Source organism: Alligator mississippiensis, chromosome 4 (genome assembly GCF_030867095.1).
Source record: "Alligator mississippiensis isolate rAllMis1 chromosome 4, rAllMis1, whole genome shotgun sequence".
NCBI lineage: Eukaryota > Metazoa > Chordata > Crocodylia > Alligatoridae > Alligator > Alligator mississippiensis.
The window spans coordinates 91,754,242-91,768,871 of NC_081827.1; the positions used below are offsets into that span (position 1 = coordinate 91,754,242).

The 14,630-nt window shown below is 42.5% G+C and overlaps 1 protein-coding gene across 1 annotated transcript in view; it reads left to right on the forward strand.

Annotated features, from left to right (window-relative positions):
* Positions 1-2,021: 2,021 nt before the first annotated feature.
* The window catches only part of SLC5A8 (solute carrier family 5 member 8), a 42,712-nt gene continuing 30,103 nt past the window's right edge, over positions 2,022-14,630 (forward strand). Inside the window, exons 1-6 of the mRNA XM_006261167.4 lie at positions 2,022-2,526; positions 4,824-4,889; positions 8,569-8,620; positions 10,280-10,347; positions 11,178-11,332; positions 13,207-13,347. Of these exons, the coding sequence (XP_006261229.1) occupies positions 2,170-2,526; positions 4,824-4,889; positions 8,569-8,620; positions 10,280-10,347; positions 11,178-11,332; positions 13,207-13,347 (839 nt within the window). The 5' untranslated portion in view covers positions 2,022-2,169. The remainder of the gene's footprint in view (positions 2,527-4,823; positions 4,890-8,568; positions 8,621-10,279; positions 10,348-11,177; positions 11,333-13,206; positions 13,348-14,630) is intronic.

A 14,630-nucleotide genomic window follows, 5' to 3' on the forward strand; every position in this document is an offset into this window, starting at 1 on the left:
CCAGGGTTGTCAGAGTTACTAAGGTTGATATGTAACTAGAGTTGAAGACCATATTTTTGTGTCAAGAGCAGTTTTGCAATTTCAAAATGCCTTCAATTTGGGAATGAAAACAGAAATGCTTAAATTTCCCATGAAGCAATGTTTTTTTTTTAATTACTTTTAAATGGAAGCATTTAATTTTTGGCAAAAAACAGACTTCTTCATTGTTATTTCAACTTCTGTATTTATATTACACTAGCACAATTAAACAAATAAAACAGCAGTTGCTTCAACATGGCAGATTCAAATGTTCTGTTCTTGCCTATTTTGGAAAGGGTGGTTTTGCTCCTATGTTCCTCCCCAGCTAACCAACAAACAAGCAAGCATCAGTATATTCCTGTTCCAAAATGGAACAAAATACATTTTTAAACAAACTTTTTGATGAAACAGAATTCTTGTTTTTCACCCAGCCCTACTTCTGACAGTCTCAGAAAGCATTTTCCATGTCCTTGTTACTATTTAGTGTTGTATAACCAAAAAAGACCAACCCCTTTATTTTTAACAGGTATTTCACCATTTTGGTGAAAACCATGTTGTGCTAGTTTGATCAGCTGTAGTCAGCTGGTATTTCACTGAGCGGGACTGTTGTGGAGGAATGTTCTTCAGCTAGCTGTGGTCATATGCTTCAAAATGAGGATCAGGACCAAGTATTAAAATTCCTAACTGATCTAGGAGCCTCACACTCTTTGAGGAAGTGACTTCACTTCAGAACCTGTCTCTCACTGAAAGCCAATTTTAGGCTCCTGAATCACCTGATCATTTTTGAAAAATGTATCTGTTGGTCTTCTAGGGGTGAAGCAGAAAGTTTTATCCACCACTAGCAAGTCCTTTCTATAGGCTAGGCACTAACTTCCCATTGAATCCTTCTTGAAGAACTTCATCAGTTCAGAAAACTATGAAGAGCCTAATGTTAGCAAATCAAAGAAATCCGTTAGATGTCAAGGACTCAATCACTCTGCTCAGCCAATACCTCTGGCCTTTTGTCACTGGAAAATAAAGTTTCCCCATTTTAGAGCCAGCTAAGCGACAAACTGGATGGTGCTTCTTCCACCAGTCTCTTGAATGCCATGCTGTTTATCTTCTTTTCCATTTGGTGCTTCTGGAAAAAAACCTCTACAAACGTGTTCACCCTGATAAAAAAAAAACTGCTAGAAAATGAAAACATTCTGGAAAGGCTTAAAAAAAAAAAAAAAGCATCTCCTCCCCCTCTCCCCCACCCCCTTGCAATCCAATCTGGACACCAGGATGCTGAAAAGAAGAGAAGTTTTACCCAACAAATGTGTTGCTGGGGCTGGGGCTGATGTAAGAGCTCCTTGCAGGCTTCAGCTCAGCAGGGGATGTACAGTGGCTCTGCTAAGTCTACATCATAGAGTCTATGTCATAGAATCTGCCAAGATCCTACCTCAGAGAATCTGCTACTCTTCTACGTCATAGATCCTACATCGGAGAATCTGCGTCATAGATCCTATGTCTTGAAATCTGCTACTTACTATTCTACATCATGGATCGTACCTCAGAGAATCTGTTAAGGCTGTACGTCATAGATCCTATATCTTGGAATCTGCTACTATTCTACGTCATGGATCCTACCTCAGAGAATCTGCTGAGATTCTGTCACAGATCCTGCGTCTTAGACTCTGCCAGGATGCTACCTCACAGATCCTACCTCTGAGAACCTGCTGCCATTCTAGATCACAGATCCTACCTCAGAGGCTCTGTTAAGGCAGTACGTCATAGATCTCATGTCTTGGAATCTGTCAGGGTGCTACCCCTGAGACTGTGCTAAGATTCTACGTCATAGATCTACGTCTGAGAAGGTGCGGAGATGCTGCGCGGCAGGCCGGGCGGGCCGCCACGGCGGGTTTCTAGGAGGAGCTGGGAGCGGGGCGGGCGTGGCGCGGCCACGTGCGCGCTGATACCTCCCGCTGCCCCCGCGCCGGGCCCGGCCCCGGCCCCGGGCCGAGGTGGAGGCGGCTGCGCTCAAGTTGCGGGAAGGCGGGAGGCGGGTCGCGGGGCTGGGCGGCTCCGGCGCTGCCTCCGCACCTGGGAGCAGAGCAGAGCCGAGCCGAGGCGCGGCGAGACAAGGCGAGGCGCGGCAAGCCGGGCGGCAGAGCGGGAAGCGGCTTCGCCATGGCCACGGGCACGGGCACTGGCACGGGGCGCTTCGTGGTGTGGGACTACGTGGTGTTCGGGGCCATGTTGCTCATCTCCGCCGTCATCGGCGTGTACTACGCCTTCGCGGGCGGCGGGCAGAAGACCTCCAAGGACTTCCTGATGGGCGGGCGCAGCATGAGCGCCCTGCCCGTGGCGCTGTCCCTCACCGCCAGCTTCATGTCGGCCGTCACCGTGCTGGGCACCCCGGCCGAGGTGTACCGCTTCGGCGCCGTCTTCTGCGTCTTCGCCATCACCTACCTCCTGGTGGTGCTGGCCAGCGCCGAGATCTTCCTGCCCGTCTTCTACCGCCTGGGCATCACCAGCACCTACGAGGTGAGAGGGGCCTGCGCCCTGCCCCTGCCCCGTGCCTCACGCTTGGGTGCTGTCACCCCTCTCCTTGTCCCATGCCGTGCCCGTGCTGCTAGCTGGGCACCGGACTGGGAGGGCGCCTGATGACTGGGCTGTGCGGGGAGGAGAGCGTGTGTCTAGATCAGGTCTCCGCCTGTTTAAAGATGAAGCCATATGCTGGCGTGAACCATCTTGAGGTCCTGAAACCCATAGCGGGGTAAAAAGACCAGCCTGCTGTGTCCTACCCTCCACTGCCAAAAATTATAGGCATGGGAGGGTCACTTGCTTGGAAATGAGGCTGACCCTGCACTCGCCTTGCTCCAGTATCTCCCCATTGACCTGGTCTCAGTATTTTTACCCACTTCTGGGTTTCAGTACCTCAGGATGTTCAAGCCAGTGCATGGCTTTATCTTTGCACAGACTGTGATGTGCTCTAGGCAGACAGATTTTATTGGACCGTTTCAAACCAAAAGGTGAAAGTACCAAAGTGCAGAAATCCCCTTCCCCTCACCCCCATTCATCAGTAACAAACTCCTGCTATTGCCACTGAGCCTTCCCACGCCAGCACCCGTCACACTTACAGAACAAGGTGGTCATCTCCTCCCCCACCCTCCCGTGCAGAGTGGCCCCTTGATGGCCCAGCAAGGCACAAACTGGTCCACATTTGGTTGTGAAGGAAATGTTCAAACTCAAAGGAGTCCCAATGCCCTGCCCAGAAACAGAAAGAGGCAAAGGATGTCACCAATGCCAGCTCCTGAGAGCCAGTTCCTGCAGCTCTCCAGGGTCATCGTCTGGGCCTAGCTCGGTAGGAAATTGGCCAGATAGATAGACAGGCACATCTGTCACGTCAAAAGTCCACCTGAAAATAAAATCCATCATTCTCAAAATTGGGTTCCTCAAAGAAGGATTCTGAATCCATATTTAGAGCTCCCAGTGGCACACTTGAGCAGACGCTTAAAGTTAAGGAGATTAGCAGTCTAATAGATATCATCTGGGCTTCCTCATTTACTTAAAGATAAGCAATCTCTGCATTTGGCATTGAATATGCCTATGTTTTCCTTAGTACTTATGCAGGTGGAGCTGCACATACTCAGCATTTATGAAAACAACCCACTTCTATGTAAGTGCTGAAATATAGCTTAAAAATAGAGGGGTTGTTTCTTTCCTTCACCCAAGTCAAGTGAGTAAAAAGCTACAGAAGGTCCTAGTAAGTTATGCTGCTTGAATGAAATGCCTCTGGGAGCTAATACCTGCAGGGAATTGGCATAGAGGAGCCACACTGGAAACCTGCATTCTCTCGCTCTTTGCCAGACAGGAGAGTTCTGGTCTTGGAGGACAAGGAACCTCCTTCCTCAGCAGAGATGCTCTCTACATAGAGCGGATGGAAGTCTAATAATCATCTCTGGCTGCTTCCAGTTGACTTTATGTTCATAAGCTTTATGCCCTTAATGATGACTAGTAACATTCTAAAATCCTGGAAAAAAGATCAAAGTATAGTAATAATACAGACATTATGGTTATATCCTTATTGCTAGTAAAACAGACTACAGAGGTCAGAATTCAAGCCTCTCCTTGTCTTTATTTTCTCCCCTTTGCCAGCACTCAAAATTCAAATATGAACCTCAGCTCTTGTGGATAATTAGATATTATCAACTACACTGTTGATCACACTGATGGATAAAGGACTTTTTCTTTGTCCTATTGTACATTACACATTATCATTAAAATGGGCAAGGGAATGAAATTGTATCATGACAAGTCAAATGAAGCCAAAATTATCCAAAAATAAGGGTCACTGTATCTTAGTAGGCACTATAGACAGAAGGTTACAGTTCGTGTTCAACACCATACAAGACATTGGATTTATCCGTAATGCTGACAGTGAGTTACTTGGACAAGTGCCAGTGGCAGCATTACAGTAAGAGAGGTGTCAGCTTTAGAAAATTGAGCTAAACTGAAAACGTGTTGCTGTTTCTGGCAGATGATCAGAGCAGGGAGAGAGGTCTGATTAACTCTCCTTTTCACAATATAAACAGGTTCTATTGTTCCTTCACTGTCCTGGTTTTTGCTAAGAGTGATGGGTGTGTTAAGCTCTGCAGCTCAGTAGCCTATGGCAATAATTACCTCCACTGCTTGCCCTGCCTCTGGAGATGGGTCCAGATATGCCCACATGGAGCATGTTCTGGATCTGCTTGCGGCGGGGAACCAAGGGAGTTGGACACTTCTGTTAAAATAATGTATAACTTGAATGTGAAAGTTGTTTATTCCTTTTTTTTCCACAGTATTTAGAGCTTCGATTTAATAAATATCTGCGTCTCTGTGGGACAGTCCTCTTCATTATACAAACGGCAAGTAAACCTCAAATTCGATCTTTGGTCCTTAGTAGCCTTCAGCATTATTTAATCTAATGTAACTGGTGATCATGTTTGAGTAGTTGTTAAGATTACTACAAAAGTTCAAGAATGGGACTGAAAGTAAAAGACAAGAAAGTTCTTTTAGCTTCCTATTTACGAGTTTGAGAGCATACGCTGTTCAGAAGTGCTCTTTGTTCCTACATGGGTACTTGAGTAATCTGAGTACATAGCTTGAAGCACTGCAGTGCTCTATGGCTGCAATGAAATGAGGTAGGAATACATCAGCCATGGGATAATAATGTGAAGAGTATGCATTACCTGCACAGTGCTTTTATGCAGATTGCACAAAATCCACAGGTTGCAAATACAGACATGCCTTAAATCAGGGGTGTCAAAGATACAGCCTGTGGAGCCCCATCATCTGGCCCAGGGTGCTGCCCTAGTTCTGGAGTTGATCCACATGCCAAATGTGGCACATGCTGGACCAGACCTGCATGCAGGACCTTGGACACATGGCACACACAGTGCCAACTCTGGCCAGTCTGGGACTCACACAGCACACAGTGCATGTCCCAGTCACATTAGTACATGCACCAAATGCAATGCCTGCCCCAGCTGGTCCAGGACAAGTGCATGTGGTGCCTGCCCCAGCCAGTCCAGGATCCATGCTGCACACAGTGTCCACCTTCCAACTGCTCTGGGACAGGTGCTGTGTGCAGCATGGGTCCTAGACCAGCTGAAGTGGGCACTGTATGCAGTATGTATCCCATTCTGGGTCTGGCATGGAGGGGAGGGGGTGGGAGAGGGAGGGAGTTCATGGCCCTTATCTAGTCCTCAGGGCTGGCCATGCAACATTCATCTAGCCTATGGACCATCCCTATCTCACTCATCTAGCCCAGATGAGTTTGACACCCTACCCTAAATCTCTTGGAACCATTGAATTTGGCAAACATTGGGATGTTAACTGGCCAGTTGCATCTTGGGCACTACTTCTCCAAGAGAGAAACAAGTCCATCAAAGGTATGGGAGATATGGAAAGCAACATGCTTGAGCTCTGATGATATCTCATCATATAGTAACACTCAAAAAAGGTCTGAAGATTCAAAAGGGACAAGTTGTTCATAATCCCTGCTTTCAAAGCAGATCAAAAAAGAAGCTGGTACCTACTAGAAATGTGTCTGAGGAGATGGATTCAAGAAATGTATATATTTCTTTGTGCCAAAAACTGTATTTAATTGTCTGGGATCATTCAAATAAGGTTTGATTTGTTTTACCACCTTACCATTTTGATAGTATCGCAGATATTGGTGTGTCACTTTTTTGTACTTTTATTTCCTTTTGTACCAAATAATTTGGAGAAGAACAATTATTTCTTGATCCTTGCTTTAAATTAAATAAAATCTGATAAGGGTTGTGGCAAGGAAGTTTTTTATCATGATGCTTAAAGGCAGTAGGGAGATACTCACTGGACATGTCTACACATGCATTTACTCCAGCATAGATTTACTGTACAGTAAGATACTGCAGAGTAAGGTTTTTTGGGTAGGTGTCTACACATGCAGGGATTAGGGAGAAGGAACCCTGCCATCACCAGGGGGAGCTAGCCCGGGGGCTGCCTGCTGCTGGGGCAGGGACAATGTCCCCCTGCCCTGGCTGCAGGGAGCTCTTGGCCCTGGCTCCCCCATCAGGGGCATGGGGCTTGGAAAGAGCTGCAGGGGTGGGGCAGGTCCAAGCCCCCTGCCCCAATCTGCCAGTGGGGCAGCTATCCACTAACTTACTGCTAGCTGCCCTACCAGTGGATTGCGGCAGGGGACTGGGACCTACCCCACCCCTGCAGCTCTTTCCAAGCTCCATGCCTCAATCACCTGATCAGGGCACGGGGCTGGGACCTGCCCCTGACCAGGACAGTTCCCAGCCAGCCCCAGGCTGTGCAGCTGTCAGTTTGACTCCTATGTTCTAAAGCCAGTGGAAGAACGTTTTCAGACCTTAAATGGAAAGGAAATCTTTATTCAAGGCAACCTAATTATTTTAGGAACGGGCTTTAATCATAGCCTGTCAGTACCAATTCTCTTTGAAGAAACCTTTTATAATGAAAAAGAAGAGAGCTTCAGCACACTGTCTATAGCTCATCCATTGGAAGAAACTGAAAGTGTGCATATACAGCCTGGAGCTGACTGGGGACTGTTCAGGCTGGGTGGGAAACTATTCCCATGCAAGGAGCTCCCAGGCCCTGCTCTTTGATTGCAATTGCAATCGCAGAGTAGGCGCTGGGGAGCTTGTTCCCAGCCCCCGCTCTGTGATTGTGGAGAGGGAGTTGGGAACAAGCTCCCAGCCTGTTTCCAACCCCAGCTCCCCGATCACAGAGCTCCTCACTGGTCAATGTGATCAGGGAGTGGGGGCTGAAAGCTCCCTGCTGCTGGGGCAGGGGAACATTGTCTCCACCTGGCCACGCAGGGCAGAGGCTGGGGAGCTTGTTTCCCAGCCTGTTCTGTCCACAGCCTGTTCCCCACCAGCTCCATGCTTGTGGAGCTGGGTGCGGAACAAACTCCACAGCCCCTACCAGCAGGGAGCTCCCTCTGTCGGCTTTGCGACCATGGGGCCACTGATGGGAGATGCTTATCTTGTAGTCCAAGTTATACGGTCATGGGGCTAGCTCTAAAATTGCATACTTGCTGAATACCAGGTAAGTGGAGTTTTATTTGCTCCTTTTCCACTTATACATAGGCTCAGAATCTGATTATATGCTAGCAAAAATGAGGACTAATTCAATTGAAGTCAATGGAGTTAAATCATATAAAGATTAGAGCATACAAGCTCAGAACAAAAACCTCATTGTGAAACTTGTGGAACTGCATGTGTCATTGTTGAATTTGATCCATAGACTTCCTTGGAATTTGACTGTAGTTGACTTCAACCTTAATTTCCCTAAATATGGCTCTGTTACACTACAATCAGTTTCAACATAATAGAGCAAAGGCTACCAAGATTAAAAGACATGATAAGACAATTATTATAGATGATATCTGAGTTGTGAGCCTTATTACGATAAATGAAAATGAAGGGATTCTTTTGGGTGTGTGTCTGGATTACTTTCCTGTAATGAATGAAAACAAACAAAACAATCATCCATGCGTTCTTGTCACCCTCCAATGGCTGCAACCCACTGGTCTATAAAACCCAACATTACTATACAATAATGAATATGTAATGGTGTGCTTCTAGTTATTTTTAATTTCCATTATGTTTGTATATTAAGTAGTGCTTGAATCCTACTGAGACTAAGAAAATGGATAATAAAAGATTTCCTGGCAAAGCACACACAAACGTTATTGACTTCCTGTCTATTACTACACAGTGATATGACCGGTGCGCAGTTTGGCAATATGAAGACTTAGTCAGAAAAGCCAGTGAAGATGGAGAGGACTTTGGCATTTAAGAGCTGCTTTAGTGTTTGTTAGTTTTTAATAATGCACCATGAAGAGTGCATTACTAGTTAGTTCCCTGGTATTTTTCCTATAAACACAAGCATTGTTACTTAACACTGCACAGCACTTAGATACGTTGCTATTATATTTTGTGGACATGCCTACCAAAAAATCAATTGTATGTCTGTATCACAATTTTCAGAAATGCATGCTTCCTTTGATTTTTGTATTTGTTTGCTCTCCTCTAGATTTTGTATACCGGAATTGTTATTTATGCTCCAGCTCTGGCACTAAATCAAGGTAAAGTGACTATAGAGTAATCATTTTATGTTAAAATTATTTGTGTAGTTCATTTTCAATTTTTTTTCTTTCATCTTTGCAATATGTAGAACTACTAGGATTTTAAAGCAGGTAGAGATATATGCCACAGTAGGGTCAAATATGTAGTTTTTCAAGACTTACATTGACTTTACTGGGAGTTTTGTTTGTGTGAAGACTTCCGATAGTCTCTAGTTAAAGAAAGATTGTGGAAGAGACTAAAGATCCAGTGACAAATTCTGCTGTCAGTTTTACTGCTTGTTTTGGACCCCCTGAGGCTGTGATTACGTGAGGCTACTCAGGCAAGTTAAGAAAACTGGCTAAAGTTGTAAAGGCAATGTACATGTGTGAAGCAAGTTTAAAGCCCCATGTGACTGCTATGAGAAGCAATAATTTTTGGAGGGTGATATCCTTTATTGGAACAACTGCATAGTTGGAATCAAGTTAGACAAGCTTTCAAATGCAAGACATTCTTCATCAGGTCAGTGTTCTCATACAGAATCAGGACTGGGCCATTTTCTTTCATGCAATTAATTTATGTCTCAAAAATGGAGTTTGAGATGGTTTCAGGTGCCCCATGAGCTTGGGAGGCATTCTAGAAATAATTTTGGCCTGGGAGGGAAAAAAATGTTGAAGTCAGAATTGTGTTGCAACATTTTCCAAGTGAAATGTTTTGAAACCGCACTTGGTTTTGAACTTGAGTTAAATTTTTAATTTTTTAAAAAGACCCCAAATTAAATATTTCCAGTTTTCATTTAGTGAGAAACACATTCAATTTGAACTAAATGAAAATACCTTTTTTTTTCTTTTTGCCTTATTGGTTTGATCTGAACCAAACAATACATTATATGCCCAACTCTGTTCTGGAGCAGTTTGTAGTCTAGTGACTGGTGCCTCCTGAGTCTGGGGAGGCACAATTTGTGGGTGGGTGGAGGGAGGGCCAAAAGCCCCATATCCACTCCTATACTTTTGTGCCATGGCTTAGTGTCTCCCCCCCCCCCCAACACACCACTGGCCTGCGCAGCAAAAAAACTGCCCCGTCCTGAGCAGTGCAAGTTGGGGGCCAATCTCAGGGGGTGCATGTGCCTCTATGTGCTACCCCCTACCAGTCGCCTGTTTCTACCCCATACAGAGCATTCAGACAAGAAGTTTAACAAGCTTTAAGTGATTCACATTGGCTTCAGACCTTTAGTTGATTCACCTGAACTTTCCCAAGTATCCCCAGGTAGATAAACTCTTTCAGGCAACCCACACAAATCCTTTTGCTCTGAAATCAGCAGGTCAACAGATGTTAGGACTATATTTTAGAACTTTACTGAATTGGAACCTATAGCAATATAATCATTCTTAGTTACTGAGATTTAGAGAAGAGAGTTGTTGGATACAAACATATTTCCAATTGTGTAGAAGTATGGCCTGCCAGAATTACTTTCCTGAGTTTTTTTTTTAGTATTGATTTCTATCAGAAGTGTGCAGTTTTAATATACAAATAATTTTGTTGCTATTTTTAGTACTTTCTGCATAATTTATTTCCAATCTATTTTTTTTCAGGAGCAAGATACAAAATAGGTTTTGATTTTAGCTGATTTGTTTTTCTTCAAAACCATTATTGAGAGTTGTTTATTTTCCCTCTTTTTTCAGTCACAGGATTTGATCTGTGGGGTGCAGTGGTTGCCACTGGAGTGGTCTGTACATTCTATTGCACGCTGGTACGTTGGCTGTCTGTGTTAAAGAAACCCAACTTCTCTTCAGTACTCGCTCAAAATATGCAACTTCGATCCCCTAAAAATATCATACAAATACTGAGCTTAAGCTTTAATGAAGGCAAAGGGCCTCCAAAGCATGTATAGAAAACATAGTCTCTATGTGGGTATTTCCACTTCCACATGCAAAGGGCCATGTGACTCATCCATCCCTACTGCAGCATTGTTTGCTTTCCCGAGTAGAGACTGGGCAGATTGGGGACAGGAGAAGGTGCTGCTTAGGAAGATAAACACATCATCCCGCTCCCATCCCTGCAGAGTTTATAGAAATATAGTTCCCCAGAGACATCTCCAGTGGGATTTTCTACAAGTGGGGTTGTTCTGACATGTACCTGAATGATCTAAGTCTGTCTTCATTGAAGCGACAACTTCCTTGAACAATGTGGTAGAAATTCATTCTGTATTTTGCCCAATGTTTCTTTTCTTAGGGTTATATTGTGCTGCTGAATTTTAAGCAGAACTCACTGAAATCAGTGAAAAGTGCTTCTTAAAATTTGATAGTGTATTTAAAAGTATAAATGGACTATAAATCATACTTCTGTGACATAATTTGTTTCTATATTTTAAGTAGTACTTCTATAGAAGTCAGTAGGTTGGAGCATAAGAAAGATTAGTGGGTATTATCCATTGTTGCTTTGATTCAAGGAGAGTTGCCTTAGCTGGAAAATTTGTTTAGTTCCTTAGACTGGTAATTACATTCAACTAAAATGAATATGGATTTAAAATAAAATAGCCCTGGCTCCTACTGTACACCGTGTCTGTTATTCCCCTCACAGGGTGGTTTAAAGGCTGTTGTCTGGACAGATGTTTTCCAAGTTGGGATCATGGTAGCTGGGTTTTCATCAGTGATTATACGTTCTGTGGTGGTTCAAGGGGGAATCCAACGCATTCTAAATGATTCCTATGATGGAGGAAGATTAAACTTCTGGGAGTAAGTTTGCATTTGTTCAAGCTAATGACTCACATAAACCATTATATAGTTGTAAAATGGTATCTGCATCTGTGCTATGGAGACTGTTCAAGTAGGCTCACTTGCTTTTTTTAATGCTACTTTTGGCCATGTAGGCAGGTATAAAGTGATTACTTTGGAATAAAGCCTCTATCAAGGGTGAGTATGGTAATTGGATTTAATAAATTTATTCTTTTCTAGGAAGGCCATCCAGTTTAATGTGATGTTCTAGTTTAAATGCATCCATGCGTTACTAAAACTCTACAAGACCAAATCTTTTAATTTTGCTCAACTTTGTTCTAAAAATATGTATCACTTATACATGTTTCCAAATGTATTGTAAATATAGTTTGGAAATCAATAATTTACAGAAGCAAAATATTGCATTCTAAAAATGTTAAAATATTTTGACATTTTCATTTTATTTTTTCTGTCTGAAACTATTTTTGATGAATAATTTATTTGTGTAAATAATTCCCCCAGATCTAATGATAACAAGTAATTAGTTTGATTTTTTTTTTTTAATCCATGTCCCATGGTAAAAATCACTAAATGAGAATTTTTTAAAATTTAAGGCTATTCAAATTTCATCAGTGAATAATTTGCCTACAGATTTTTCATAAATTGAACTTTCCAAACTGCATTGGTGACTTACAGTAGACATTCGGTCTTATTTCTGTTCCTAGACTGTTTTCATTTTAATTAGCTGTTTGACCTGGGAAAAAAAATCTTACCAAATTTTTAAAAAATAATTATTTTAGGGTTTAAAAAAAGGGAATTGTGGCCCAAAGTCTTTTAATTAATATTATGTGATTTATGTTGGAAAATTATGATCTGAGTCAAATATACTTTATGATTAAAATACAAAGTGGTTTAGAATAACCTACTTACAGTTTATGCCACAGTACTTAATAGCCATGCTTCACCACACTTAACACCTGGAGCTAAATCAATAAAATGTCATAGGAGAGTTTATTTCAATAGAGGTTGGTTGAGGAAAAAAACATGGATGAGAGGAAAATCATCACTATCTTGGCTTAAATCAAGATAATCACTGAATGGTGTTACATTAATTAAAATGGTGTAGCTGACAGAATAATCAAGCATCTTAACATTTTATGAAAAAAATAGGGTTTTTTGCCAACGGTCCTAGCTCTGATATACATGCCACCTTACCTATGATTGTATTTTACAAAGTATATCACAGGGCTATCCAATTGGTGACCCATGCAACACATGGCCTGTAAGAGATTAATTTGTGGTCCTTGGGCTCTCATCAGGCCACCACTCTCCCCTATAGCTCCAGCTGCAGCAGCAGCACCAGCAGCAGAGGTCTCTGGGTTCCCTTCACCCCATTCAGCTTCCACTTCCTGCCCCCACCCTAGGGAGTGGGGTGGGATGGCACAGTGCAGTGCAGCCCACAGTGCTGGTGGATCATGTAGCTGGGGGAACTGAGGATTGGGGCTAGGGTGCTCATAAGGCACAGCATAGCCCCTGTTGGTACAGCCTGAGCAGCATTCAGCCCCCAGTCACTTAGACGTTGAACAGCCCTGATACACCATTCAAAATTTGCCTTCAGGCGTTATTTAGACATATGGGAGTTTTGCCATTGATTTAATGAGGAAGGGAAGAGTGTCATCCCATAATTTAAAATGTGCTTTTCATGTTTTTTCCTATACCTAAAGTTTGAGTGCTTAATTGTTCCAAAGATGCAGGGATAAGTGTCTACATTTGAACAAGTATTTGAGAATAACTTTTCCAGTAATTATTGAGCTGTTTGGTAACAAACGGTTAAAGATTTTCATATCCTGAGTCTGTTAGTTTTTCTCTCATTTAGTCTTTTTTCTCTCATTTAGCTTTAATCCCAATCCCTTGCAAAGACATACCTTCTGGACAATTGTTATAGGTGGGACCTTCACCTGGACTGGAATATATGGGGTCAACCAAGCTCAAGTTCAGAGATACATTGCCTGCAAAACCAGATTCCAAGCAAAACTGTAAGCCTATATGCAGTAAATGAAATTGTTCAGTTTCAGACTTTAACTAATAGCTATACTTCATCAGGAACTTTTTTTTTAATTAAAGGTTTAAATCTATAGATAACTCATTTACAAAAGGTAATAAAAGCCTGTGCTTTCTGCTTTGTGAGCCAGGTAAAAAATAAGCTGGAATGCTAAACACCAGTACTTAAATCAGGTGTAATTTGTGGTAACATTCAGTCTTGTTGTTTGCCTGTTTACTATCCTGGGATTGTTGCATACGAATAGCTACCTTATGTTTATTTGCAACCTAATTCTACAGCCTTATTAATGCAATTTTTTGTTCACACCAGCTCTTGGATTTGGTACTATATATGAAACTTAAGTTAGTTAGTAGGAATTTTGCTTGAGTAAGAAGTAAAAGATTTATCCACAAAGGTAGGTATGAGCACGATAAAATGCTGAAATTGATTGTCTAATGAAAGGAGTGCTGCAGAATCATATACTTTATTTCCAGGGTAATTAATAAGTTGTAAGCCACTATAGAAGCTCATTATAGATACTGGCAGAAAGGTCTATTTTCCTTCTTTTGATTCCCTGCCTCCTCCCCCCCAAATAAACCAAGTTTCTCTTTACTTCTAAACCTGAGCTCAGGATTCCAGGCTAACTCATAAACTCTATCCATATAATTTATAGGAGAACAACAAAGCTGCAAATCATAATAGAATTGCCTAATCAGAGCAAAGGAGAGTATTTTGAAGGTTTTAGCTTTTGAAAAATGTGAACAATATAACCAGAACAATGTATTTAAAGCAGTGTGTTCAAATGCAAAACATTTTAGGTTACAGCAGTGAGAAAAAAATATTCTGTAGTCAGTTGCATTTATGCATTGAATGAGTTGTGACATCATCAGTTAGATCTCAAATGCATCATTTTTTGGTTATGTTGCTTTTTTCAGGGTTCTAGCCATTGCAGAAAAGCATTCTATGTCTCAATGTTGATTGTTTAGTAATGTGTGGGAAACAGTTTCTAGCCCAAGTATTTTGTTTGGGCAATAGTTTCATACGTTGCATTTCAATTGTGCATCATATTGAGTCATCCAAGCAGCCCTTCCTTCAGAACTAATGTTACTTTTTGGAATGCCTGTCCTCCTTCTCACAATGAAATCCTTCGCAGGCATCGTAGAGGTAGTTGTGACTAGAGGAGTCTGGAATGTGGTACCATTGGAGCCATGTGGCCAAGAACTTCAAACAGAGCTGCTCCAAGGTACAGAGCTTCCATGTGGAAGGCCCTCCACTCCC